We start from the raw sequence: 26,107 nt of genomic DNA on the forward strand, positions 1-26,107 counted from the left end.
CGGAATGGGACACGCCTCAGTCTGTAAGGATTTAATGCAACCGCGGAGGCCTGGGTGGGGGAGAGAGGTGGGATCCTGGTGTGTGGGGGGATTGAAGACGTGTGTTGTGGGGAAATGGGTGAAGAGGGGGCTCTGAGATCCTAAGGAATTATTTCAGGGGCGAGAAGAGGGTACAGGACTTGCCATTGGGCTTGTGGGGAGACAAAGTTAAGTCTTGGCCATTAAGAGGCGCCCCCTACCCCCAGGAGGGCGGGGCTTGGAACCCCGCAGGGCGAAGGCGCGCCCCCAGGTGCAGCCCGAGGGTTGAACCAGGGCTGGGATGAAGCTGGGCTAGCTGGGTTGAGCCTGGAGGAATTAAAGGAGGCGCGAGGGGTCCTTAAGTCTTGAGAATTCGGAGAGGGGTGGTGTGGCTAAAGAACATTGTGAGGGTGGCTTCGGGGGATCCTGGGAGAGAAAAGGGGGCCACTGGGATTTGCACGAGGCCGGGCGGAGCCTCCGGAACGCCCGGGGTCTGCTGGGGGGAGCCGGGGAGGGGGGCGGGCGGCGGGGCCTGGGGAGGCGGCGCGGGGGGGCGGTCCAGGGCCGATCGGGAGGCGGAGTCGGGAGCTGGGGGCTGCTGGCGAGCGGCTCCCACGGCTCCTTAGCTCCGGCGTCCTGGTTCGCTCCGGCGTCCGCCGCCGCTGCCGCTTCCTCTTCTTCCTCCTCCTTCACCGCCGCCGCCGCCGCTCGCAGCACCGCAGCCCCTCCCGCCATGGCCGCCGCCGGCGCCCGGCGCAGCCCCGGCCCCAGCTCAGGGCTCCGGGGGCGGCTGAGGCTCGGCTTCCACCCGGCGCCGCCGCCGCCGCCGCTGCTGCTGCTGTTCCTGTTCCTGCTGCCGCCGCGGCCGCTGCTGGCCGGCGCCACCGCCGCCGCCGCCGCCTCGCGGGAGCCCGACAGCCCATGCCGGCTCAAGACCGTCACGGTGTCCACGCTGCCCGCCCTGCGGGAGAGCGACATCGGCTGGAGCGGCGCCCGCGCCGGGGCCGGAGCCGGAGCCGGGGCCGGGGCCGGGACTGGGACCGGGACCGGGGCCGGAGCAGCCGCCGCTGCCGCCGCCGCCGCCGCGTCCTCGGGCTCCGCCGGCTCCGCGGGCACCGCCGCCGAGTCGCGCCTCCTGCTCTTTGTGCGTAACGAGCTGCCGGGGCGCATCGCGGTGCAAGACGACCTGGACAACACGGAGCTGCCCTTCTTCACCCTGGGTAAGGTTGGGCGCCGGCACACGCGGGATCCCAAGGAGCCGGGAGCCCCTAAGTGAAGCCGGACGGGTGGGGGCGCCCTGGGGATCCCCGCCCCGGGCTGCCCCGAGCGGGGTAGGGGTTGGGAGAGGGCAGCCGAGGGGCCCGGAGGGCGTACAGGTGGTTGGAAAGCAGTACGGGCAGGAGGTCCCCAAGAGCGCTTGGCGGGAGCTCGGGGGCGTGCCAACACTCCCGCAGTGGGGACCTGTCCCCCAGTCTCTCAGCCCAGGCGTTGAGCTCTGCCGTGATCCGTCCCCGACGCCGGAAAACCCAGAGGGTTGAGTGTGTTGCCGTTGGGGACCCGGGTGGTCTGGCCGCCCGCCGCTGCTCGGGGCACGGTCACTGGCCGCCCGTGGTTACCGCCCCCTCACTCTTGTCTCGGAGTTGGAGGCGCCGCTCTTCTCGACAGATTTCCTGAAGAATCGGAGCGGAGAAGCTCCGTGTGGCATCACGCAACCCGCATAAACTCGGTCTCCGTGTGGGTTGCGTGACCTTGGCCAAGTCGCTTCCCCTCTCTGGGCCTCAGTTTTGGCCATCTGTGAAATGGGGCTGGGGAGAATTGAGTGATTTCTGAAGTGTGGGCTTCTGAGCCCAAGGTCTCTACTACTAGATCCTCTGTTCCGCCCCCCCCCCCCCGGCCCCCGTCGCAGTCTCATTTCTGTCCCCCTCCCAGGAAGAGCAGGTTTGTCTCGCAGCTCAGTCACTAGACTAATAATAATAACTTAAAGGCGAGAACACGGAAGGGAAGCGGGAAGGGGTGGGGGTGGGGTGGGGGCTCAAATGGAAAAGTTAATCGGAAAGTTCGCCAGCAGCTTGCTGCCTGCTGGTTCCCAGCGCCAATCCCGGAGGAGTCGGCCCTTGCGAGGAGCTGTGCGAAGCGCGGCTGATTTCCCACCCGGGTAATTGATAGCTTAATTATCTCGGAGAGCGTTTACAAAAATGTTCCCCCTTAGCTCTCCCGCGCTCGCGGATCGCTCGCTCTCCTCCCCTTTTGGGGGCGCGGGGCGCGATTGGTTGTCGGAGTCTGGCCAACAACAGCGCCTGGAAGGCGCGGAGGGCTCGCCCGGAGACTCGGAGCTCTTCTTCCCCGGATCCGTGCCTTCTCGGAATCGGGCTCGGCTCCGGCATCTCGCGGGTGAAGCGCCTTCGGGATCCCGACTTGAACCTCCGAGGTTAACTCTTCGCTTGCCTGAGAAGCCCCAAAGCCTAATCAATAGACTATAAGCCTCTCTCCTGGGAGCCATAATATTTTTTTCATGTATTTTTTGTGACCGTCGCCCCCTTCCCTTTTACGCTGGCCGCCTCTGGAGATCTGAGGGAGCCCCAGGCCCCTCTCGCTGTCGCAGCTTGTGCCTCGGGTTTCTGGCTCCCGGGCTCTTCCCAGCTGGCTGTAACCTGAGCTGGCTGAGCTTTCCGGGAGGCGCGGCGGGAGAGCGCCTTGCAGGTTCCCTGGGGACTTCCCGCGGCAGCGCGTCTAGCGTGCGACACACACACACACACACACACACACACTCTCAACCACCACACACACGCACACACACACACACACACACCACTATCTCTTCCCACGTGCACCTGTGGGCCTGCCCATTTCCAAGGGAAGGGGATGAGGGTGGAGATGGGGTTCCTTAGGGCGAAAGCCTAACCTTGGGCTCAGGGCTAAGTCCTGTCGCCTCCTTGCAGGGAAGGGTCATTCTGGAGCCACAAAGGGCTCCCTTGGTCACCACTTCCAATTCCACCCTTCCACTTACACCCTCGTGATCTCTCTACTCCAGGGTGTCCCGAGAGGTCAGGAGTGGGAATCTTACTGAACGGCTGTTCAACATAAGGGCATAACGGGGGCCATTCTTGGGTATGGCAGGACTTGGGAGCTAGGACTCCCCAGAGTATTCCAATACCCCGAGGATGTGCAGGATCGGGTCCAGTTTAGCTATAGCCGGAAGCTGGCGATCTCAGCCTTTTTCAACTTTGCTTTTCAGGAAGGAGAGGGTGCCTGGGAGCTGGGGCAAGCTGAGTAAGGAGCTCCAAGTCTTAAATCCCCCGGGGCTCCAGTTTGGGCTGTAGAGTCCCCTGGCGCCCTCCACTTGGAGCCTTCCACCTTCTCTGACGCACAGCAGCTGAGCCTGGCGGCTGGGGACTGCCTGCTGAGGAGTGGGGGGTTGCTGTCCCCCTTGGCAGCTCCCAGCCCTTTGGAAGTGTGTAGGGAATTGTGTCCCGCCTCCTCCTTCTCCCCCCCAGCGCCCTGGACTGGCAGCTCAAGGCGCTCCCTCCGGGGATTTGGCTAGCGAGGTAGTCACCAGATGGCCGAGTATAGCAGGAGCTGTGTAGGGAGACGTGGGTTTTTTATTTGTGTTGGTCTTCTACTGTTTGCACGTAAACATGGAGTGCACAATGAGCTCTGGGAGGGCCAGGCTGGTTGCAAAGGAGGGCCCGTGTTTGTGTGTGTGTGTGTGTGTGTGTGTGTGTGTGTGTGTGTGTGTGTGGTGGGGGTGGGGGAGTACTATGAGTCATTTATGGCCTTATCTTTCCCAAGGTCTTGGGGTAGCTCCATCCCATCATTTCATCCCCAGACCTTTTAAACAGCCTTGACTAGTGTTTGTCTCCCGTGTGTTCAGTGAGTCTTTTACTACTTCCTGGCCAGTTCAAGGGACTTGGAGATGGCACGTGCCACGGTTGCCTGTGCAGTCAGTAAATGCCAAATCCTGCCAATAGTGGGGTGTACGGAACCACCACTAGGGGGTGATAGTGTCTGCCAAAGCCCTCGGGCCATGCTTTGGGTTGTGGACCCAGAGTTGGTGGTTGGAAAATGTCCCTGGCATTAAAAGGGGGCGGGGGCGGGTGAGCCGACAAATAAAAGAATTCCCATTTTACTGTCGGTCTAGTTGGGGGACCTCAAGGTTATTTTGCATATGTTGCCTACCATCCCCAGTCACCAAAGTCGCCTGCATACCTGGCCCCCCTCTCCCTCCATTCTTTCTCTCTTGTTTGAGTTATTGGCTCTATTACTGATAAAGCCTGTCCATAGTCCTCCTCTCCCATCATGTTCCCGCGTGCTTTATGTAGCTAGAAGTTTACCTCAAAAGCTGAAATTTCCCCCAAGTTTCGTGTCTGAGCCTCTTCTTTAGAATCTGATTGTAAGTCAACGGCACTGACAAAGTGAATTTCCTTGAAAGTGATCAAGGGATAACAAATGGCTATTAAATCTTTAATGAGGTGCTAAGAGGTTTACTCTTGACTTTTATTATTAATTCACATAAAATGTATGAAGTGGGCATTTCTGTTATCCACATTTTACAGATTAAGGAAGCATTTTTAGAGAGGTCCGTTTCCTAGTCCAAGGTCACACAGTGGGGAAATGGCAGACCTGACTCTGGAATCCGGTTCTACCAGATATCTACACTCTTGGTAGTTGCGTATTGGCAAATAATGCATTGGCATACATATGGTTGCATTTATGCAGGGCGTGGTGCAGGGTCCTAGCGAGAAGAACACCAGTCATCCACCCGATGTGAACATTTCTTAAGGTCTCTTCAGCTACACTCGGGTGCTAAAATATATGAGAGTTTGAAAGTAAGGCTTGACCTTCGATGACCCTACCAGCTCAAAGTTCCATGACTCATGGGATGTTGGGGGCATTCTGTGTCATGGTGCCAGTGAGTGATGGAGATTATATATTTTGTAATATCAGGGAGGGGACCCATCTCTGTAGATTCAGAAAGGGGAGAAAAAAAAAATGATGCCTTAGAAGGATAGGGTGGGGGAGAGGTTGGAAACTCTAATGCGGCTTGGGAACTTCATGTTGGCTAGGATCTGGAAATCTCAGCTGTGGCCCTCTGTGACCTTGAACAAGTCATTTATCCCCAGAGCTTCAGTTCTTTGTGCTGTAATATGAGTGGGTAGAGAAGCCCTAAAATAATCATTCGGTGTAGAGATTCTATGAACTTGAAGTGCCCTGATGCACTCTGTTACTCTGACTAGCTCCTCTTGTTTCTCACTGTCTCCTTTCTTTGGCTGGTAACACAGGGTGTGGGCAAAGGACGGATTGAAAAGAAAGAATTTGCGCAGGAGCAACAGCCAGTGCAGGGCTTCAGAGGTGAACCAGCACATCACTCAGTCCTCATTTGCCCCCAGGCAGCCCTGGAGTCTGCTCCTGGATTTAGCTTTCATGCCCACAGGTAGGGAAATGACATGCTTCTCCCTGCACTTAACAGTGGGCAGGCTGGACTGTTTACCACCAGCCTTGATTCTGCAAAGGAGGAAAAACAGATAAAATGGAGTAAGCACTCACTGTCAACATTTCTTTCTAAGCTGCCTTGCTTGGCGTAGGCATCCCACAGCTGAGGCGTCTGCTCTGTATTTGGGGGAGGGCACGTAGAGAAGGAAAGCCCATCCAGTAGTGCGATAAATGCACCTGCATGAGTAGATCTGGTCTGCAAAGATTCCTTAAAATACCAACAAAAATGGAGACCAGAAGAGAAAAGCCTGCAGAAGGAATGAGGATTCAGGCACCAAATCAGAAGGGTTGAGAGAAGCAGGGAGTTTAGCTACGGAGGACAGTTCACAAAGAGCGGAAGGAGCTACCTTCAAATGTCAACAGGGATTGAAGAACATGCTTTTCTCTGTCTGGTTCAGAAGGTGTAAATGCTAAGGGGATGGAGCCCCCACAGGGGGATGGTTCCCAGGGAGCCGTCCAGAACTCAGCATCCTGACCCCTAATGATTATAGGATTTGTGTTGGGGGAAGCCTTCCAGCGGAGACTGCACAGCTATCTGGCAGGCATTTGGAGACAGAGCCCAAGCCCTGGGAGATAGTGAGGCTACTTCTACCCTTTTTGGTTCCTGGTTTGATTCTGAAGGTTGATGCCAGTGATTAACAGGCAGGGGGGAAAACCCAGATATAGTTAGTAGTAATCTGGGTCTTCTGTAGGGATTTCTGGCCACAGAATGTTCATTAAAACCAATTCCGGTGTTCTTTCCTGTATGTACCAGAGAGAGAGAAAGAGAGATTGTGGGGTGGATAAGAGGGAGAATTTGATATCTTCAAACGAATCTAGGCTTAAAAAAAATAGGTATTTTATTTTCTCAGTTGGGCAGCAGGTCCCTTATCACTAAATGAAGTATTTGAATAGCACTTAGACTTTGAGGTCCCATCCTGCTGTGATGGTCCGGGTTTTGGGGATATTGCAAATAAGGGTCCCAGTCGCGGAGGGGGTGTTCAGTGGACTCTGATCTGAGTCTTCCTCTTTCCACTCCCTTTCCTCACCCGTCCCTGGCCTTTTGCCAGCTCAAACCTTAAGAAATATATTTAAAAATCAAGGGAGCACAGATTGCATGGAGCACTGGGTGTGGTGCAAAAACAATGAATACTGTTATGCTGAAAATAAATAAAAAATAAATTAAAAAAAAAATCAAGGGAGATAGAGATGTATTATCTGCTCTCAGAAAGTACCAAGTTCCTGAGAGGGCAGTGGGGCAAGGAGAGAGGCGGATGTCTTTGGGCCGTGTTACAGAGGCTCCGAGTCCCTCGAGGCCGGCCAGATTTGCTGTTTCTGGGAGTCAGTGACACCCGCTGCGATAGCCCAGTTCTGCAGGCTTGGGTGTGACCCACAACTTGAGCGTTTTTCCTGAACTGGGCCCTCAGGCTGTGAGAGCGTTCTATAATTTTAATTTACAGCAAGTTTGGCGGGTTTGAAATGGCCTCTGGCAAGCAAAGTCTCTGCTTCTCACCTCCTCGCTTTGCTATAAATTTGGCCTTGGCTGCCACAGGACGGTGCAAACACATGCGCTTCAGGGAGAGAAGGATGGGGAGTGGCAGTGACTTCTCTGAGTGACGTCATGAAGACTTTGACCATGACTATCCGTGCTGATGGGCTTCCAGCCTCACCGTATTTTATATGGTAACAGTATTTTATATGCTCAGAGAGCACACAGTATTTTATATGGTAACGTGGGGGTCCTCCCATAGAGGACCAGCAGTTCAAACTTGAACCCAGAGATCCTGGGTCTCACTCTCTGCTTCTTTCCATTACCCTGGACCTCGAACAGGTGGCTCTGGGGTTAAACACATCTCAGTGTCTGAAACTGGGCTGAACGTCGAGTGCACCACTATCTCTTCTCCCTGCAACCAAAACAAACCAAAACACCCCCTGCCCCTCCCCCCAAAAAACAACACAAAAATCTACGGAGAAAAATAACCCCAGGGAAACTGAATTTATTCTCCTGCCCAAGTACCCAGCTGGTTGACTCCCATCTCTCCTGAGAACCGGAGCTGATAGTTTTTTGTTCTGGGGGAGGAGGAAGCCTCATTGCTTTTTCTTCCAGCTGCCTTTGGAGGTGAGCAGAAGAAGCCTACTCTTTTCCAGGAAAGGCAAGAAAGTCGGATTTAACCTTAAGGTGGAGCAGATTCTAGGGAGCCGTCAGTTACAGAGTTCTTGCTTTCCCAAGTTCTCCCACTGACCAGCTAGTGGCAACAGAAGATTAACTATAGCAAGAGAGAGAGAGAGAGAGAGAGCGCGCCAGAGCTGGTGAGTCAAACACAGATGAGGCTGCCGCTGGATAAACACTATCTGGGTTTTCCCCTGAAGGGGAACCATGACTCCAGCCCCATTGGCAAAGGCCCTGGCAGGCTCAGACCTCAACATCCTCTAAACTACAATGTTAGCAGTCAACCTAATGGACTGTTTGCCTCTACTCTTACCCTGTCTAATCTACAGCCGCCCTTGCAGACAGAGTGATTTCATTAAAAGCCCAGATCTGATCGTGGCTGTTCTCTCCTAAAGCACTATACTGGTTCCTCCCAGTTCCTAGTGTGAAGTTCAAGCTTCTTATTGTGGTCCAAGGTCCAAGATCAGACTCTGCCCGGAGTACCCTATTGTAAGAACCCTCCCTTTTTGTTTGCTAACTTTGTCCCTTAACCCCCCCTGGGAAGATTCCTTCTTACCTTTCAAGACTGAATTTATTTTTTTTTTAAATTTTTTTCTTAAAAATTTTATTTATTTATTTGAGAGAGAGAGAATGAGTAGGGGGGAGGGACAGAAGGAGAGAGAAAAACAGACTTCCTGCTGAGCAGGGAACCCAACGGATGCCAGGATCCTGGGATCATGACCTAAGCCAAAGGCAGATGCTTAACCGACTGAGCCGCCCAGGCAGCCCTCAAGACTGAATTTAAATGTCACCTAATCTTTGCAGTCTTTCCTGACCTCCCATTGGAGTTGCACATCTGAGCCACTCTCAATAAAAAGGAGGACCCTAACAATGACTGGTCCCTTAACTGAGCACCTACAATGTGCTAAGCCCTGTGCCAGGTGCTAAGGATGTAGCAGAGAACAAAAGACAGAGGATTCGTGTATTCAGAGAACTCGTATGTAGAAATGAGTGAGTGAGTGGGTGGGTGGGTGGTGAGCAGAGGACGATAACAATGCCCGTGACAAATAAGAAAATTATGTAGTATGAGAGGATGAACAACATGAAATTAAATACCAGGGAAATTTTGGAAACGAGGAGATGGGTTTTCGTACTGGGCAGAGTGGAGGGAGAGGGGCTTATGGAGAAGGCAGGAGTAGAACCAAGACTTGCAGGTGATGAAGGAGTTGGCCAAGCACATATGTAGGAGAAGAACATTCCAGACCGAGAACAGCTCTGGAGCACAGCCGGAATGCCCACGGCCTGGCAGGAAGGCCAGTGCCTCCAGAGTGGCGTGAGCGGTGGGAGGCAGGACGGGACCGGAGAGGACACGGGGAGGCACCCAGGGTCGTATAGACAGACCACGGTTGGGCTTTTTGCTTTCGCTGTGAGTGAGGTGGAGATCCAGGCAGGATTTTCAGCGGAAGAGTGTCAACATCTAACTTATGCTTGGAAAGACTTCCTTAGGCCTCTCTGTGTAGGAGCAAAGATGGAAGCAGGCAGGTCTGTAGGAGTCGGTTCAGGTAAGGGAGGATGGTGGCTGGGCCTACAGGGAGAGTCCACACCGGGCAGACCTGGAGAGGTGTTGGAATTCCACTCATGTGTCTTAACATTCGAGCGAGAACACCACCTCTTCCATAGAATCTTCCCTCTTCTGAGCACCCGTAGCCTTTCCCTGTGCCTTCTTCTAGCTCCCTCTTACTCTGGGGGTGTCGATGGGATGAGGAATGGGGTCAGTTTGATTGGAGGAAAGTGCGCTGGGTTTAGGGAAGACCTTCTCTTGAGAATCATGGAAGCCAGATAAGGGATTGGAATCTTTGCATTGTGGCCAACCGAGGGGCATTGACTGTTTTGGGGAGGATGGCGTACCATGGTTGGGGACCCCCAAATAATCTAGGGTAGCATCAAAACAAAGCCCTTCTAAGTGACGATGGGGAAGGCGAGATCCTGTAGCATGGCAGTGATGAAGCAGGAACCAGATCTCAGTCTACTGACTCCTGGTCCTGTGTGTCTTATTCCCACCCTGGGGAAGGGTGGCTGGGCCTTAGGGCTGGGTTGTGGGGGGACGGGTGCTGGTGTTCCAGACACTACCATTCCGGCATGAAGCAGGCTATGAGAAGGTCTGCTGAACATTCACTGTGCCCCAGGTGTCCCGCTGGCACAGCTCTACTCTCAGTTCATCCTCTCCATAGAGCTGAAAGACCAGGTTCATCCTATATTTTAGGTGAGCGCTGAGGGTCAGAGAAGTTAAGGAACATGCCCAAGACCACACAGCATTACACAGTTCTAAACCCCGGGCTCTCTCGCCTCCCACCTGCACAGGATGAGGCGTGCATCTGAGTTATCATCTCTTCCTCTCTTCCTGTTCTCATGACCAAGATGTTGCAGACGTTTCTCTATCGGAACTGCAGGTGGGACAGCCTCACAGACCCGAGGGACTGAGCACCTTGTCTGAGCGCTGCCAGGAGCTGACTCAGCATCTCCCCAGGCCCTCCGGCTCCGTGCCGCATTGCCAAGAGAGCACCAGGCCTTGTCTGGTTTTCTCTAAATGCCACTCATCATCCTAGACTACTCGACAAGGACGGACCTACACTTCTGTGCCTTTGAGACTCTCGTCTGCTTCCTCCTCCCCCTCCCCTTCCTCCTCGCCCTTCCTCTTCCCCACTCTCCTCTTCTCCCAGTTCCCTTCTTATGAGAGGCATTGTGTCCTATGGGGGGAACCTGTGGTCTAGTCCTTCCAGGCCCGTGGAAAGGCTCGATCTTCTCTTTCTAGAAAGTGCCCAGGCATCCGTTGTCAGACCCATAGCCCCCTGTTGACCAGGTGCACGTCCTTGGCACGCCTCCTCTCTACTCCAAGTTGAGTTTTGTCTACCTAGCACTTATTTGTTTGTTTGTTTATTTATTTATTTGAGAGAGCATGAGCAAGAGAGAGAGCAGGAGCAGGGGAGAGGGACAGAGTGAGAAAGAGCAGCAGACGGCCCTCTGAGCAGGGAGCAGGGAGCAGGCAGCCCAGCAGCCCATGTAGGTCTCAATCCCAGGACCTTTGTATCCTGACCTGAGCTGAAGGGAGACCCTTAACCAGCTGAGCCACCCAGGCGTCCCACCACCGAGCCCGTCTTACCAACACTGCGTAGGTTTCATGTTCCCACCTTGAGAATGGAAGTTACATGACATTATCTATGCATACGGGATATATATAATAGTATAGGATATTTAGATATATTGGAATGCTGTAAAAATCCAAATAGTGTATCCTTTTCCTAGAATATTAGAACTGGGTGAAATAAAGCCTCTGAGATCCAGCCCAACTCCCTCGTTTACCTAGCCAAGAGAAGTACATTTTCCAAGGTCCCAGAGCTAATGCGCAGCAAAATTCCGGGCTGCAGCCCAGCTCCTCTGACTGGGAGGCAGTGTGCTGGGGGGAGGGGGGCAGGAGCCCCTTCTGGAGACCTAGAGCCCCCAGTCAAGTCCAGGATGCTCTACTTCGCTGCTGTTGTCTGTATTCCGCTGCTCGTTGGTAAAGTGAGGACGAGATAAGAATCGTGTCTCCGGGTTGCTGTGAACATTATGTTTGCAGAGCCCTCCCTCGACTAGGGTTTCCTCTGCGCCCAGCGTTGTGCTGAGTCTGATTCATATGAAACTGGTGTGTGCAAAGCATCAGAGCAGAGCGTCTGGAGGGGGTTTTTACTCTGTGCCTCTTAGCCACCTGGAATCCTTTTTTTGGAAGGAGGTGGAGGTATGGATAAGTAATGAAGGCAAACTCCTTTTCCCTTCTCCCTCCTTCCTCTCCCGCAGGCCTTGTTTACGTCTCTCTCCTCCCCACCCCGACTCCCTCCTGGGAGGCAAGAAAGGATGAAACTGACCATTGATCCCTGCTCCTTCTCCCCAAGCAGGGGGAACTCCAGGAAAGCCAGGGACTCCAGGGTTGTCTGAGGACAACTTGGACAGAGAGGCTCTCAGAGCCTAAGTCTGAGGCAGGTGGGTGTCAGAGGAGGCCATCGGGGCAGAATTCTCTCCCTTCTGGTGGTGGCTGGCTGACAAAAGCTTGCTCTGGAGCGCCCAGGAAAGTCACGAGTGGCTTTGCAAGCAGCCGAAAAGGGAAGGAACATTTCCATTAGCAGAATCAGCAGTAAAGAGATTTCCAGTCACAGTAATAGCTGCATTTGGGGGAATCATTTCAGTGGGGACTGTGGGTGGAGGACAGAAGGGGGTGGGTGGCAAGGAAAGTCACAGACACTGCTGGTCTCCTTGGCACCGAGCTGAGAGACAGCGCCCAAGGAGAACCAGGTGCCAGACGCAGAGCGACTGTTTGGGAGTCGGGCTGGGGGTTGTGCGAACGTCCCGGACCTTCCATTTCCCTCCAGATGGACAGAGCTCCCTCAGGAGTCGCCAGGGGAGGCTGCATGCACGCTCACACCATACTGCCTTTGCTCTGATGACTTGGGTTACCCTTCTCGAGGTTTCAGAGCCAGCAGCAACTTCCTAGGCTCTTGGAATGTGTAGGAATTTGAAGGATGGAAAGTTCCCGATTATTTAGCCCAGTTTTCCCTAAAGTTAACGACTCATTAGAATCACTTTGGAGGGCGCCTGGGTGGCTCAGTGGGTTAAGCCGCTGCCTTCGGCTCAGGTCATGATCTCAGGGTCCTGGGATCGAGTCCCGCATCGGGCTCTCTGCTCAGCAGGGAGTCTGCTTCCTCCTCTCTCTCTCTCTGCCTGCCTCTCTGCCTACTTGTGATTTCTCTCTGTCAAATAAATAAATAAAATCTTTAAAAAAAAAAAAAAAAAGAATCACTTTGGAACCGTCTCCTAGACTCACTGAGGCACCAGGAGGGGCCTGGGAATGTAAACCTTAACAATGGTACCTACTCCTTAGTATGTCCCTCAGGGACCTGAGTCCTGGGTACCTTTTAGCCTCATCTCCTGACATTCCTCATGACATTTGATGCTCTAGTCTCATGGACAGCTTTGAGGGTGCCGGGAACATTCCCCTCACTTGACCCTGGAATGGAAACGCTGTTCTTTCCGCTTAAAGTGCTTTTCTTGTCCCCGATTCACCTGGCCAACTCCTTGCTGTAACTCCACTCTTACCCCCTCTGAGTAATCTCTCTCTCTTCCAAGGCTTAAAGATCCCGCTCCTAACCCCCCCCCCCCCCCCCCCCGCTGCAAATGTTCCCCCCCCCCCCCTTGGGTTGCATACTTTGTGAATAAAAATACATGCAAAAACTAAAATACAGGGTGCCCAGTTAAACTTGAATTTCAGACAATGAATACTTGCTTTAGTAGAATTAGGCCCCACGCAGTACTGGGAAATAGTTGTACTTAAGACGACTGATGATCAGAAATTCAAATTTAACTGGGCATCCTGTATTTTATCTGGCAAGCCCCAGAGACGCTGTGTTTCTCCGTCTTCTGTCAGGAGTCACCCTGCCAGTATGTGATTTGCTCCCCAAACCTGCTCTTCCCACATTTCCCCCATCTCGGGAGATCAGAATTCCGTCCTGCTGATTACTCGAATGAAGGAGTCATCCCTGAAATTTCTGTTCTGTTGCCCCTCATTCTTTCTCCCAGTCATCCCTGCTGGTTTTACTTCTAAAATGACTCTCAGTATGATTTGCTGATAATTTCCTGCTGCCATAACCTTCATCCAAGCCACTGTTCTTGCTCATGGGGGCTATGGTCTCCGTCTCCTGTCCGTCTCCTGTCTTCCTGGTGCATTTCTGTCCCCCTCCTCTCTTTGTACTACCCGGATGTGGCACACGAGCCAAATCCAGCTGGCTGCCCTCTTTTTTATAGCCTGTGAGCCTATTTATTTGTTTGTTTGTTTGTTTGTTTGTGTATCTAAATAGGTGAAAAGAATCCAGAGGAAAATATCATTTCGTGATATGTGGCAATGATTTGGAATTCAAACACCAGTATCCATAAATAAAGATTTATGGGAACACAGCCACACTCATCATGGACATACGAATTGTCTGTGGTTGCTTTTGCCTTTACAGCAGCAGAGTTGAGAAGTAGCAAAAATGACTATCTGGCCCACAATGCTTAAACTATTTACTAACTGTCCCTTTAGAGAAATGTTTGCCAACCTTGGTATTTTCCATCACCGGAGTGATCTTTTCCCCCGCAAAAAAGCAAGTTAGATTTTCTCATTCTTTGCTGTTTAAAATCTTTCATTGTTTCTCATTTCTTTTAACAACAACAACAACAAAAAATCTTAATTCCTTTCCAGAGTCCAGAAAAATCCTAAATGTTTGCCGCCTTCTCTGAATTCATCTTCCATTTTCTCCTTTGCTCATGAAACTGAAGTATCACCTCCTCCAAGAAGTCTTCCCTGATCAAAGTAGCACCACCCTGGTCCACTCTCCCTTCATAGCCTTCTGTCCCGTTTATTTTCAAAAGTCTTCATGCCACGGCTCCCTGGGAACGTGCCTCATTCATCCTTTTGCTCCCTACACCACGCAGTGCCGGACAGTGCATACAGTAGGCGCTGAGTGCATATTTTCTGGCCAAGTGAGGGAACATGGCCAACTGTAGGAGGGAATAGTCAGTGAACACCTTAGGGGGGGTTCCCACCTCCTCGGGGTCTTCTGTTGCTTATGGGCGAGATTGTCAGGAGGATTTCAAGAACTACAGTAAGTAGAGCGTGGCAAGCAGTGCCTGCTACTTGGCACAGTTTTGCCACTTGTTTATTTTGCTAAATAAACAAAAGTAAATAGACCTGCTCCCTAACCCCTGGGACCTGCCCCTTCCCCATTTACTTCGTTCTTGGTGGGATTTAGGGCAATTCAAAGGAAGTCTCGTGAGTAAAGACTTCATGGAACTTCATGGCAAGCGTGATCTGGTGGTCAGGACTAAGAACCAGGAGTCCTGGGTTTGGTCTTAGTTTTGCTGGGTTGTCCGTCATTCTGTCCCTTCCGTATTATGACTGCCCCCACCCCGGACCCCGACCCATTTCTAATGTGATGAGATAGAACCCTGTGACCCCTAAGGTTCCTCTCAGCCCTTTCAGCTCAGCAGGGGCCCAGGAGGGAGAGCAGGGCTCCCGGAAGGAGTTTCTGAGGCCGGAAGCCGCTGCAGCAGGACAAAGCCTCCCGCCCTGCTTCCCTCCCTGCCTCTCTGCACCCTTCGTGGGGCCTCTGAAGATCAAACCCTCAGCTCCGAATCCAGGTGCAACTCAAATTTTCCAGCCCAGTATCACAATAATTTGTTAGGGAACCTTCTTCAATTACTTTCTTTCTAGTCTCCCCCAGGGAGACAGCCTGGAGAAGCTGACCGCCCAAAGTAACCAATTAGTTGTCTACCAATAGCGGGACTCCCCCTGTCTCTCTCCCCGCCTCCTCTTCTCTCTTCACTTTATTCTCTTGGCCCCACTGAAGCACCTCCCCTTGCTGCAGAGGCCTCAAGGGAAGGACCCCCCCTTTCCCCTGGTTCCCTGTTCCCAGCCCTGGAGTAGAAAGCCATCCCTCCCCCAAGAGGGCCAGCAAATGGGAAGGCTGGTGGTTGAGAAAGGGCAGAGCTGCAAACCTTGGAAAAACAAAAAACAGTTTTGCAAGTCTGTTAAATCCCAAACTGTGCTGGATTGGGAGGCCTTGATTCTAGCCCTGTGTCTGTCATTCCCTGGAGGGATGACCTCGAATAAATGACAGTTCCCCTTCTGGCCTCAGAAAAGATTGAGGAATATTATCCAGGCCAGCTCCCCTTCAAGAAGTGGGGGCAGGTTGGGCTGCAGAAGAGGAAATACCCTCAAGTCTCATCCACTACTGGGATCCCAGGTGCCTAGGGCCATGCCCATCCCGTAGTAGCCCGGTGGAAATACTTGTTGAATTAAGTTAAAAAAAAAAAAAAAAAAAAAAAGAATAAATGGAAAAGTAGGTGTGATCAGACATTGCTCATCAAGTACTTGATCCCTGCTTCAGAGGACTCCTCAAATACAGTGCCTTCAGCCTCTTATCAACTGGGTTTGCAAGAGAGGTGAATTGTATTTGCATTTTCCAGACAAAACCAGTTCACCTAAAGCCCAAGGTTCACCTTAAGCTCCCTTTGCCTGGAGCTAAGCCCCTCAGTCATTATTCAATGACCCTTCCATCCCCAGCTGTGTGCCCAGTCCCTGGGGGCCCAGAAATGCAAGGGGTTCTCGGTTTATGGGGATCATAACATTTGCACTTTTTGATTTAAAGAAAAAAAGAACCCTCCTTTTCATGGGTATTTTTAGTGTGTCCATGTTATAGATGAAGACGTGGCAGTTCAGAGAGATCAAGTCAATTGTGCAAGGTCACAGAGTAAATGGGATTAGCTGCATTTATTTATTTTTTAAAAGGAATCTTTGTATCACTGTCACAAATGGAACACCAGAGTAACTTGCTATAAATAGAAGATAGCCCATAAAAAGTAAGTATGTAACTATATAGGTATATAGTTACATATATAGTTACATATATGCCCCAATAAATATATGTATATTTGTATATATTTACAAGCCACCCAATTTTTCTCTCATACCATACTTTGGGAACACATTGATCCAGCCCACCACTGAGACAAAGATATTCATTTAAAAAATTTAAAATTTGCCCACTTAATTGTCAGATTTCCTCTAATATATGCATTTTTATAAAGATTTTTATTTGTTTATTTGACAGATCACAAGAAGGCAGAGAGGCAGGCAGAGAGGAGGAGGAGGCAGGCTCCCTGCTGAGCAGAGAGCCGGATTTGGGATTCGATCCCAGGACCCTGGGATCATGACCTGAGCCAAAGGCAGACACTTGAACCACTGAGCCACCCAGGCGCCCCTAATACATGCATTTAAAAAATACCTTTCCTGCCTCATAGCTACCACTACTCATCTTTTTTTTTTTCTTTTTCTTTTTGAGAGAGAGAGAGAAATAGGCTGGGAGTGTGGGAAGAGGAGTGGTAGAGGGAGAGAGAATCCAAGCAGGCTCCATACCCTGTGTCAGGCTTCATCCCACAATCCCAAGATCATGACCTGAGCCCAAATCAGAAGTCAGATGCTCAACCAACTGAGCCACCCAGATGCCCCTACTACTCGCCATCTTTTAAGATCCGGCTTGAATGTACCTTCAGTGTTTCCAACATGTCTCTCTTGGCATACCCAAGAACTCGTAACTCCCTGGCCCTGGGTGTATTCGTTGCCGTTCTTGTTTTCATGGAAATATTGTGATGGGTGAATGGTCTGCCTCTCTGGCTAGTCTTTAACTTCCCTAACTTAAACATCTTGTCTCTTTCATATCTAATTCTCGCAGCTAGTTAATGCATGCTTTTTGAATTTTAACTTAATTTTAACAAAGGGAACACAAGCTCGTTGTAACAAATGCAGAGAATTCAGGAATATTATAAAGGAGATAGTGAACATCTCCCTCCTACCCAGTCTCATTTCCCAAAAGTGATCATGACAAAGAATTTGCTGGGATCATTGTGGAATGTGGAATTACTATGTGCCCAAGCAGCCACCTTTGGTGACACAGAGAGGTGACTTGTCCAGCATCTCTCTGCAGGTTTCTTACAAGCAGCTCAGGGATACTAACATTGAAATGGTCTTTTCATTAGGGTGTTGTTTTTTTCCAAACTGGGTACCATGATAAGTCAGTGAAATAAGGAATCTCTTTGGGCTTAAGCTAAAGAGACAGTCCCCTTTTATTTGTCTACAGCATCGAACCCCATTTCACTTGAATGCAAGATTCCAGACCTTTAAAGAATGTTCTACAAGCACAGCGCTCTGCATAGATCACATGCCACCATCCTCTGAGTCCCACGTACAATATATTAGAAAGGAGCTGTTTACTGTTCTTGCCGTAATATTTTTTGGAGCTGTCGTGATTGGAGAAAGCTCACTGACCATCTTATATTGAGTATTAAGCTGATTTTTTTAAAAAAGGTTTTAGTGGGCGCCTGGGTGGCTCAGTGGGTTAAGCCGCTGCCTTCGGCTCAGGTCATGATCTCAGGGTCCTGGGATCGAGTCCCGCATCGGGCTCTCTGCTCAGCAGGGAGCCTGCTTCCTCCTCTCTCTCTCTGCCTGCCTCTCTGCCTACTTGTGATCTCTCTGTGTCAAATGAATAAATAAAATCTTTAAAAAAAAAAAGGTTTTAGTTATTTATTTGACAGACAGAGATCACAAGTAGGCAGAGAGGCAGGCAGAGAGAGAGAGGAGGAAGGAGGCTCCCTGCTGAGCAGAGAGCTCGATGCGGGGCTCGATCCCAGGACACTGAGATCACGACCTGAGCAGAAGGCAGAGGCTCAACCCACTGAGCAACCCAGGCGCCCCTAAGCTAATTTGACAAAGCTCCTCCCTGCATTCTCAGGCCCTAGAATCTGTCTCCAGATTTACTCCAGTCCTCAGGCCGGGAGTCCTCTTCTTTTACTTTTTATGTATATATACATAAAAAAAAATGTGTGTCTATTATGTATGTTTATACACAACACATGTATCCACATATACATCAACAGACACACATTGTACGTATGTATAGATACATAGGTGAGAGGGAAACTATGACAATGACAATGACAATGACTAAATGAAGAAACTGGTTCCAGGAAGGGAGGAAGGGAGTAGCCAGAAAGGGAACTCATCACAGGAGCCGGGGGTGGGGTGGAGTGGGGGCGGGTATCTGTTTCTTTCTGGCACTGTATTCCACACGACTGATAAAGCATTTCTTTCCTTTCTGTCTTAAACTTTTTTCTCACTTGAATGGGGACACCCAACTATTCAGGCAAGGGTTGCCTGGGGTTAGGTTGAGTTGTTTACTTTAGAAACCCTCCTCTGTGAAGCCATGTGGATTGGCATTGGTCAGTTAATAGAAAAAGGTCTATTAAAGCAGGAAATCATAAAAAAGCAATAATGTACCTTAAACATTTCATTTAACTGAAGATAGGTAAATGTGTATACGTTTGCCAATTATTTGATGTAGGTTCCAGAACTCTCCTTTGAGTCGGGGTCAGCTGATTGAAGTCCCGTGCCATCTTCCTTGCATAAACCTTGCTCATAATGCACCAAATATGGTCTCCAATGTGGGTTTCATAAAGGGGACTGAGGACTGGAAGGTGCTTGCCAAGTAATTCTCCTAGAATTTTATGATTCCTTTCTAAATTTTTATAGTTGTCACACCTGACCTAGCTCAATAGCAATATTTAAGTGACTTTCCTTATTTTTATGGCAAAAGCAACTTAGCCCTCCTAGAAACCACTTCCTTCTGATGCTCATAAATTTTTTAATTTGCATAATATTTCATTAAATTTTCAGATGACAAAAAACATAACAGGCATCCATAGGTTTGGAAAACACACTGGTCCTCTGTAAAAATGCAACCGAACTGACAGCGAGCTAAGAATACTGGAAAGGAAGTACTTGGCTGATGTGAGCATTCAGGGCTTGTGAACTTCAAGGATGTTTTACAGAGATGATAGAGAACACTGGTTAACCTGCCAGTCTCTGGAGAGAAGGCCAGCTGAAAGCTCTTGAAATATGCGCGTTTCTGGTTTAAGTCGCAGAATTTTAGAGGTTACACATTTAGATAGCATTCTGACGTAAAGGCGAGAAAAAGGGAAGCCATTTGCACTCTTTTTGGAAATATAAGTCATTGTCATCACTATGGAAAGCAGTATGGATATTCCTCAAAAAACTGAAAATAGAATTACCATAGCATGCAGCAATTCCACTTCTGGGTATATACCCAAAGGAAATAAAAACACGGTCTGCAAGAGGTACATGCACTTTGAGGTTCACTGAAGCATTATTCACAATAGCCAGGGTAAGGACACATATCTGTGTCAGTCAGCGGGTGAATGGGTAGAGAGGATGTGGTAGATACATACAATGGAATATTATTCAGGCATGAGAAATAAGGATGTCTGTCACTTGTGCAACCTGGATGCATCTTGAGGGCACTCTACTGGGTGAAGTAAATCAGACAGAGAAAGACGGATACCGCATGGTGTCATTTACATGTAGACTCCAACAGGGACAAACGCATAGACACAGAGACTAGAATGGTGGCTACTGGGGTGTGAGGGAAGGGGAGCGATGTTGGCCAAAGAGTTACGTGCGTCCAGTTACGAGGTGAGTAAGTTGTAGGAATCCAGTGTGTAGCATGTTGATCATAGTTAAGGGTGATGTAATATATACTTGAAAGTTGCAAATAGAGCCCAACTGAAATGTCCTTCCTACGAAAACAAAATGGTAATGATAGGATGTGATGGAGGTGTTAGCAAATGCTGGCATGGTGATTATTTTGCAGTATGTGAGTGTATGAAGTCAACACTGCAATGGACACAGTGTTATTTATCAATTATATCTCAATAGAGCTGGAAAAAATAATTAGAAAAATAAAGTGGGAGAACTGAATCCCAGAGATGAGTCAGGAACACAGATCATTGGACTCTTGGAGTTCATGGCCCCTCCCGGGACTCCATAGCATTTGTCCCTAATGTCCTTTTCCTTTTGGGTGGCCTTTTAAAAATTTATATATAATTGACAGATACAACATTATATTAGTTTTAGGTATACAACATAGTGAGTCAGTATTTTTATACATGAGGAAGCGATGACCTCGATCGATCTAGTTACCGTCTGTGGCTATACAAAGTTAGTACAATATTATTCGCTGTATTTCCTGTGTTCTACATTACATTCCTGTGGCTGACACCGCACATGTTTTCCATTTCGCAGATGAGGAAACTGGTTTAGATGCTGAACTGATCTAGCCGAGGGCAAGCTAATACTGCACTTCTGTTCCCAGTCATGTTGACTTCCCGAATGCCATCCCAAGTATATTTCTTTGCCCGATATTTAAAAAAAAGAACACCCTAAAGATTTTATTTATTATTTATTTGAGAAAGAGAGAGCGTGCAGGAGAAAATGGGGGAGCAGCGGAGGAAGAAGGATAAGCAGACTCCATGCTGAGCGCAGAGCCCGCCACGGGGCCCGATCTCATGACCCTGAGATCATGACCTGAGCTGAAATCAAGTATCAGACACTTAATCAGCTGAGCCACCCAGACCCCCCTCTTGACCTGATTTTTAAAAAAGTAAATAAACTTCATCAAAGATTGTCTTTTTCCATCTGTGGCCACAGGACACCTGGTCGTCTCCATCCCCTTATGAAGGAATTACAGCGAGCCCTCTTTGCTCGCACTGCCCAGCCCCTCCCGAGCACACGCACAGCTGTACGGCGGCTCTGTCTCTCTGTCCGTCCACATTCCAGCTCTCCAGGCCGTCCAAGTCTCGAACTCTCATGCCCTCAGACCAGCCTCTGACAGCACACTGGGTACCAAGGCCCACAGAAGGCCAGCACCTTGCTTGATGTCAAAAGCCTGCGGCTGCGTCTAAAAATAGACCTCAGTGCACCCTGCCTCGTGGCCTCTTGCCTCCATTGGGGTGCCTGCGCAGCTCTGGGTGTCCCAGCAAGTCTTCCTGCTGGGAGGATTGGGCAGGTGATAACAGGGCAGTGCGTGTGAGCAGGCTGCCAAGAGTTCCCGTGCTTTATGAGGTGCAGAGTATAATTCAAAACCCATTTTGGGGATGTCTCGCTCCATAAAATCTCCAGCAGGAATGGATGGGAATTTGTTGTGACTTCCCCAGCACATGTTTTTTAAATACCTCTTCTCTCCATCTCGTTTTTTCTCTTTTCTTTGCTTTTTTTTTTTCCCCCTGTCCAGCTCCCATTGGATGATAAGCCCCTGGTGACTTATGAGGAGACAGTGGTGGTGCTGGGGGAAGGGATCCTGTAGAATAGGTTAATGGACTGCCAAGTGGTTGTAGAAAAGATCACTTTCCTTGGATGGTTCTTCCTCTGCCAAGACATCGGCTCAGGAAATGACTTCAGGGATCCGCGTGCCACAATAATAGGTAGACTTGCATGTGCCATCCTTATTTGGGGCAGAGTAAGGTTCCCAGACAGCCCTTCATCGTATAATCCAGTAGTGGCCATTCCTACCTGGTCTCCTTTACCGTTCTTATTAGTATATCATCTCTCTTCTACTTTATTTTCTCTTCTTTTTAAGATTTTTATATATTTATTTGAGAGTGAGCAAGAGGCAGGCAGAGGGACAGGGAGAAGCAGACTCCTCACTGAGCAGGGAGCCCAATGCGGGGCTCCGTCCCAGGACCCTGAGATCACGACCTGAGCCAAAGGCAGATGCTTAACCCACGGAGCCACCCAGGCGCCCCTCTCCCCCATTTTCTTGATAGACTGCTCCAGTTCTTCCTTTGAACAGATACACTGTCTGAAGGATCATTCCCAGAGGTCATTTCTCCCTTGCTTAGAATCCTCAGTGACCTACCCCTCCCCCACAGCATTAACAGTAAACTCGTGGGCGTCTGAAACTTCCACCTGAAGACTGAACCCACCTATATTTTCCTTCTCTCTTACTACTTCTCTGCTGATGTATCAGCTCCCAGAAAACAAGCTCTACTGCGTTTCTGTGCCTGGCCTCATACTTTATCCTCTGTCCTGATGGCCTTGTTCCTCTCCGTGTCTGTTGGTAGAACTCTGTTTTATAAGCTACTTTCTCTTTGGAAACTTCCATTCTTACTGCTTCTTCCTCTTTCCCTCCACCCCTAATTCACATTTGAATGCCTTTGTTCAGGAAGCACAATACCTATCCCTTAGACAACTTCCCTTATGTTAAATATATATATACATGTCCATGCCTTACCTCTTTCCACCCCCCAGACCCCCATAGTCTCACCCAGTGATGACTGAGGGACTGAATTTTAAGATTTTTATTTATTTATTTGACAGACAGATATCACAAGTAGGCAGGGAGGCAGACAGAGAGAGAGAGAGAGAGAGAGAGAGCACAGGAAGCTCCCCGCTGAGCGGAGAGCCAATGCGGGGCTTGATCCCAAGACCCTGAGATCATGACCTGGGCTGAAGGCAGAGGCTTAAACCATTGAGCCACCCAGGCACCCCGAGGGGCTGAATTTTAAATTGTACTTAGTTTTAATTAATTTAAATTTAAATAAAGCTACATGGGGCTAGTGGCTGCTATGCTGAACACAGATATGCAACTTGTCCACCATTGCAGAAAATTCTGTTAGCGCTGCTTAGGAGACTCTTGACAGGGGCGGGTCAAGTCCTATCTTTCTGTACCCTGTTGCTAGTATGGGACCTCTTCGGTGAAGCGGTGTTAATAAATGTTAGTAGAACTGGCCTTCGGGCAAGACTGTATAATCACTAATCTCCGAGAGCTCTAATTTTAAGAAGGAAATTCATAGCCACTTATTTAAAAACACATCAAGGTTTTGAACTGTTGCTTCGTGAACTTTCATTTGCCAAGTCTGGTACATCTAGTCTGGGGTTCTAACTTTCCTCCACTAATGACACTCACTGGTAAAAGTTCCAGGTCTCTGATGGGTCATTTCTCAGCTACGCCCTCCCTTTCTGGCCACCTGCACCAGGTGAGACCCACCGGACCGTGGAGGTCTTAGGAAGAGGAGCCCCGGGCGCTCTCATTCCCTGGTGTCTGGGGCACACGGAGCTGCCTGACATGCACACACAGGTTTGAGCTTCCACGGCTGTTTCACGGAGGATTTATGAGTGTTTCTTCCAGAGAGAACTTCTGAAAACCCTGTCCAGTGTGGAAGCCAGGACAGGACTGTCCTCTCTCTTCCCCTCCCCCAACCTTGCCTGCCTTGTTCTTCTCTTTTCCTCCTGTTTCCTCTTCCTTCTCGCTTTCTTTTGATCTGTTCCATCCCTTCTCTCTGTCCTCCTTGTTTCTTCCTTGTCTTTCCTTCTTTTTTTCTCTTTACTCCTGATGTCCCTTTTCTTCTGTCTTTCTACCCGGCTGTGTGTATCTGTCTGTCTTTTTCTCTGTCCCTCTCATTCAGTCTCTCTCTTTGTCAGCTCCCACCACCTTGGGTCCTCTCTGTGGTTGCCTGAGCACTGTCTTCTCACCCTGACCAGGGAAACCGGCCCAAGCCCCTTGTGACCATCATGGCCCCATGCGCCACACAGAGCTCACAGCCTCTGGTCGGAGCCAGGCATCCCAGCAGGGTGCTTAGGGCAAAGGTGAGGAGAGGTGAGCAGAGCCTTGCAGGGGGCAGCTCTCCCCAACCTCTAATGTCAGGGCCTCCATGCACCTGCCCTTGTCTGATGTGATTCCAGATATCACTTTAGGTGATTTTGGAGGTGACTTTGGAGACCTCCATGACGACTTGGTTCATCTTTTTTTTTTTTTTTGAAGAGGGGGAAGGTCAGTGGAAGGAGAGAGAGAATCTTGAGCAAGTTCCATGCCCAGTGCAGGGCTCAGGGTGAGACTATCTCACAACCCTGAAAGCATGACCTGAGCCGAAATCAAGAGTCGGATGCTTAACCTCCTGAGGCACCCAAACACTCCTTGGTTCATCTTGTATAAATTTTTCCATGACCTTGATTTTCAGTAAGAGGTAGATTTTTGAGAGTAGCTGGTAAAAAGGATCTGGGTGACTTATTCCTGCTTTGCTAACGAGTCAAAGCTCTTTTTCAGTGAATCTGGTGGGCTCCTTTTTCTCGAAGCCTCCTCTGCCGCTCTAGCACTATTCATCATCAACTCTGTTTTAAAGCTTTTTTTCCCCTCAGGGCATTAGGAACGTCTGCTAGAGAGTTTCAGAAGAAAACTTGGAAGAATGATAAAACTTCTTCAGAGATCCCTTCTAAAATGTCAACCTTTGGCTATAACAGACACTGAGTGGCATCTGAGTCAAGTTATCTTATCCCTGAAATACCATGTACCTTTTAGAATTTCACCGGAAAAGAAGATGCTCAATTAGCTTGGAAAGGTTTAGTAGTGTGACTTAAAATTGCAATTGGTCTTGCATTGAGATGATTCCTTGTTTCAAACAAACAAAGACCAAAACAAAGATGGAGAAGTAGGAGAGGAAGAGGAGGAGGAGGAAGAAGAGGAAGGAGACAGAAGAGAGGACAGGCTGGTGACTTTCCTGCCTCTTTGCAAGGTAGACTTAAATTTGCTTCGAGAGCTTCCTTGGAAGTATTCCTTGTTATCCTTGGGCTTCTCCCTTGGTTTTCCTCCATTACGATATTTAACCAAAAGCCAGAGCTTATTAATTTTCTCTAATATGTCTTTTAAATTCGTCCCTTTCTTTCTATCTCTGCCCTGGTATGAATTACTCTCATCACTGACCTGAAATTCAGCCTGGCCCCTCAGATTCATTCTTGCTCTGAACTGTCTCACCAGCCCTTCCAAATCCACCCTCACATGCTGCCAGAATGACTTTATAAGCTCGTAGGTCGAATCATGCCTCTTCTTTGCTTAAATTCAAAATGACTTTCCGTTGTTCTTATAGTGAAATACATGGTCCCTAACCAAGGCCTACAAGATATTAAACCCAAGCTTTACATCAGGATATTTGGGAAGCTTTTAAAAAATGCTGGGACCTGGAATCCACTGTAGGCCAATTACATCAGTATAACTGGGGCTTAGACAATTTGGCGGTTTCTTGCAAAGCTAACCATATTTTTACTGTAAGATCCAGCACTCACATTTCTTGGTATTTTACTCAAATGAGTTGAAAATGTATTTCCATGCAGAATCCTGCACATGAATGTTTTTAGCAGCTTAATTTAAAGCTGCCAGAACCTTGGGAGCAACGACGATGTCCATGAATAGATGAATGGATAAATAAACTGTGATACAGCCAGACAGGGGAATATTACTCAGTGATAAAAAATAAATGAGCGACCAAGCCCCCAAAAGACATGGGGGAGGCTTAAAATCCTGTTGCTAAGTGAGAGACGTCAATCTGAAAAGTCCACATACCATGTGATTCTAAATCTATGACCTTCTGGAAAAGGTAAAACTATGGTTTAAAAAAAAAAAAGGTATACAGTTGTCAGGGGTCTGGGAGAGGGAGGAAGAGACAAGCAGGTGTAACATCAGGGTTTACAGCCGAGGAAGTATCATACAGTAATGATGGACACAGTTATGACACATTTGCAAAACTCATAGGATGGGCGCTCCGAAGAGTGAACTGTGGATTACAATTGATATCAATGGTTTCTGTTGGCTCCTTCATTTTTAACAGAAAATTCCTACAACACAAGATGTAAATAATAAGGGGAACTCTGTGTGTATGTGTTTGAGTGATTGTGTAGAGTCGTACATGGGAACTCTGTACTCTCCCATCAAGATTTCTGTAAACCTCAGAACTGCTCTTAACTTAAAAAAATAAGAAAGAAATGTCTATTTATTGAAAAATAAAAAGTAGTCAGGTCCTGGGCCCTACTCTAGGACAGTAAGTCAGCACCACCAAGCATTACCGTTCTGTTTTGTAGTCTTTCCAGGTGACTTGGGGATTCCAGTATACAGCTGGGGTTGAGGGCCACCGCCCAGAGAAGCCCTGTCTACCTCCACCTTGACCCGTGCTGTATTTTTCTGTTGCTTGCCAGGGGCCTCATAGAAGCATTCCCTGACCATCCGA

The 26,107-nt window shown here is 49.3% G+C and overlaps 1 protein-coding gene across 3 annotated transcripts in view; it reads left to right on the plus strand.

The window, feature by feature from the left end:
• The first annotated feature begins 609 nt into the window (after nucleotides 1–609).
• ASTN2 (astrotactin 2) overlaps nucleotides 610–26,107 on the plus strand; it is an 854,980-nt gene continuing 829,482 nt past the window's right edge. For 2 of the 3 annotated variants that reach the window (XM_032307618.1, XM_032307619.1), the window contains exon 1: nucleotides 610–1,238. In XM_032307618.1, the coding sequence (XP_032163509.1) occupies nucleotides 752–1,238 (487 nt within the window). In that variant the 5' untranslated portion in view covers nucleotides 610–751. The remainder of the gene's footprint in view (nucleotides 1,239–26,107) is intronic. The other variant, XM_032307620.1, reaches the window with a different exon arrangement.

Source organism: Mustela erminea, chromosome 12 (assembly GCF_009829155.1).
Source record: "Mustela erminea isolate mMusErm1 chromosome 12, mMusErm1.Pri, whole genome shotgun sequence".
Lineage (NCBI taxonomy): Eukaryota > Metazoa > Chordata > Mammalia > Carnivora > Mustelidae > Mustela > Mustela erminea.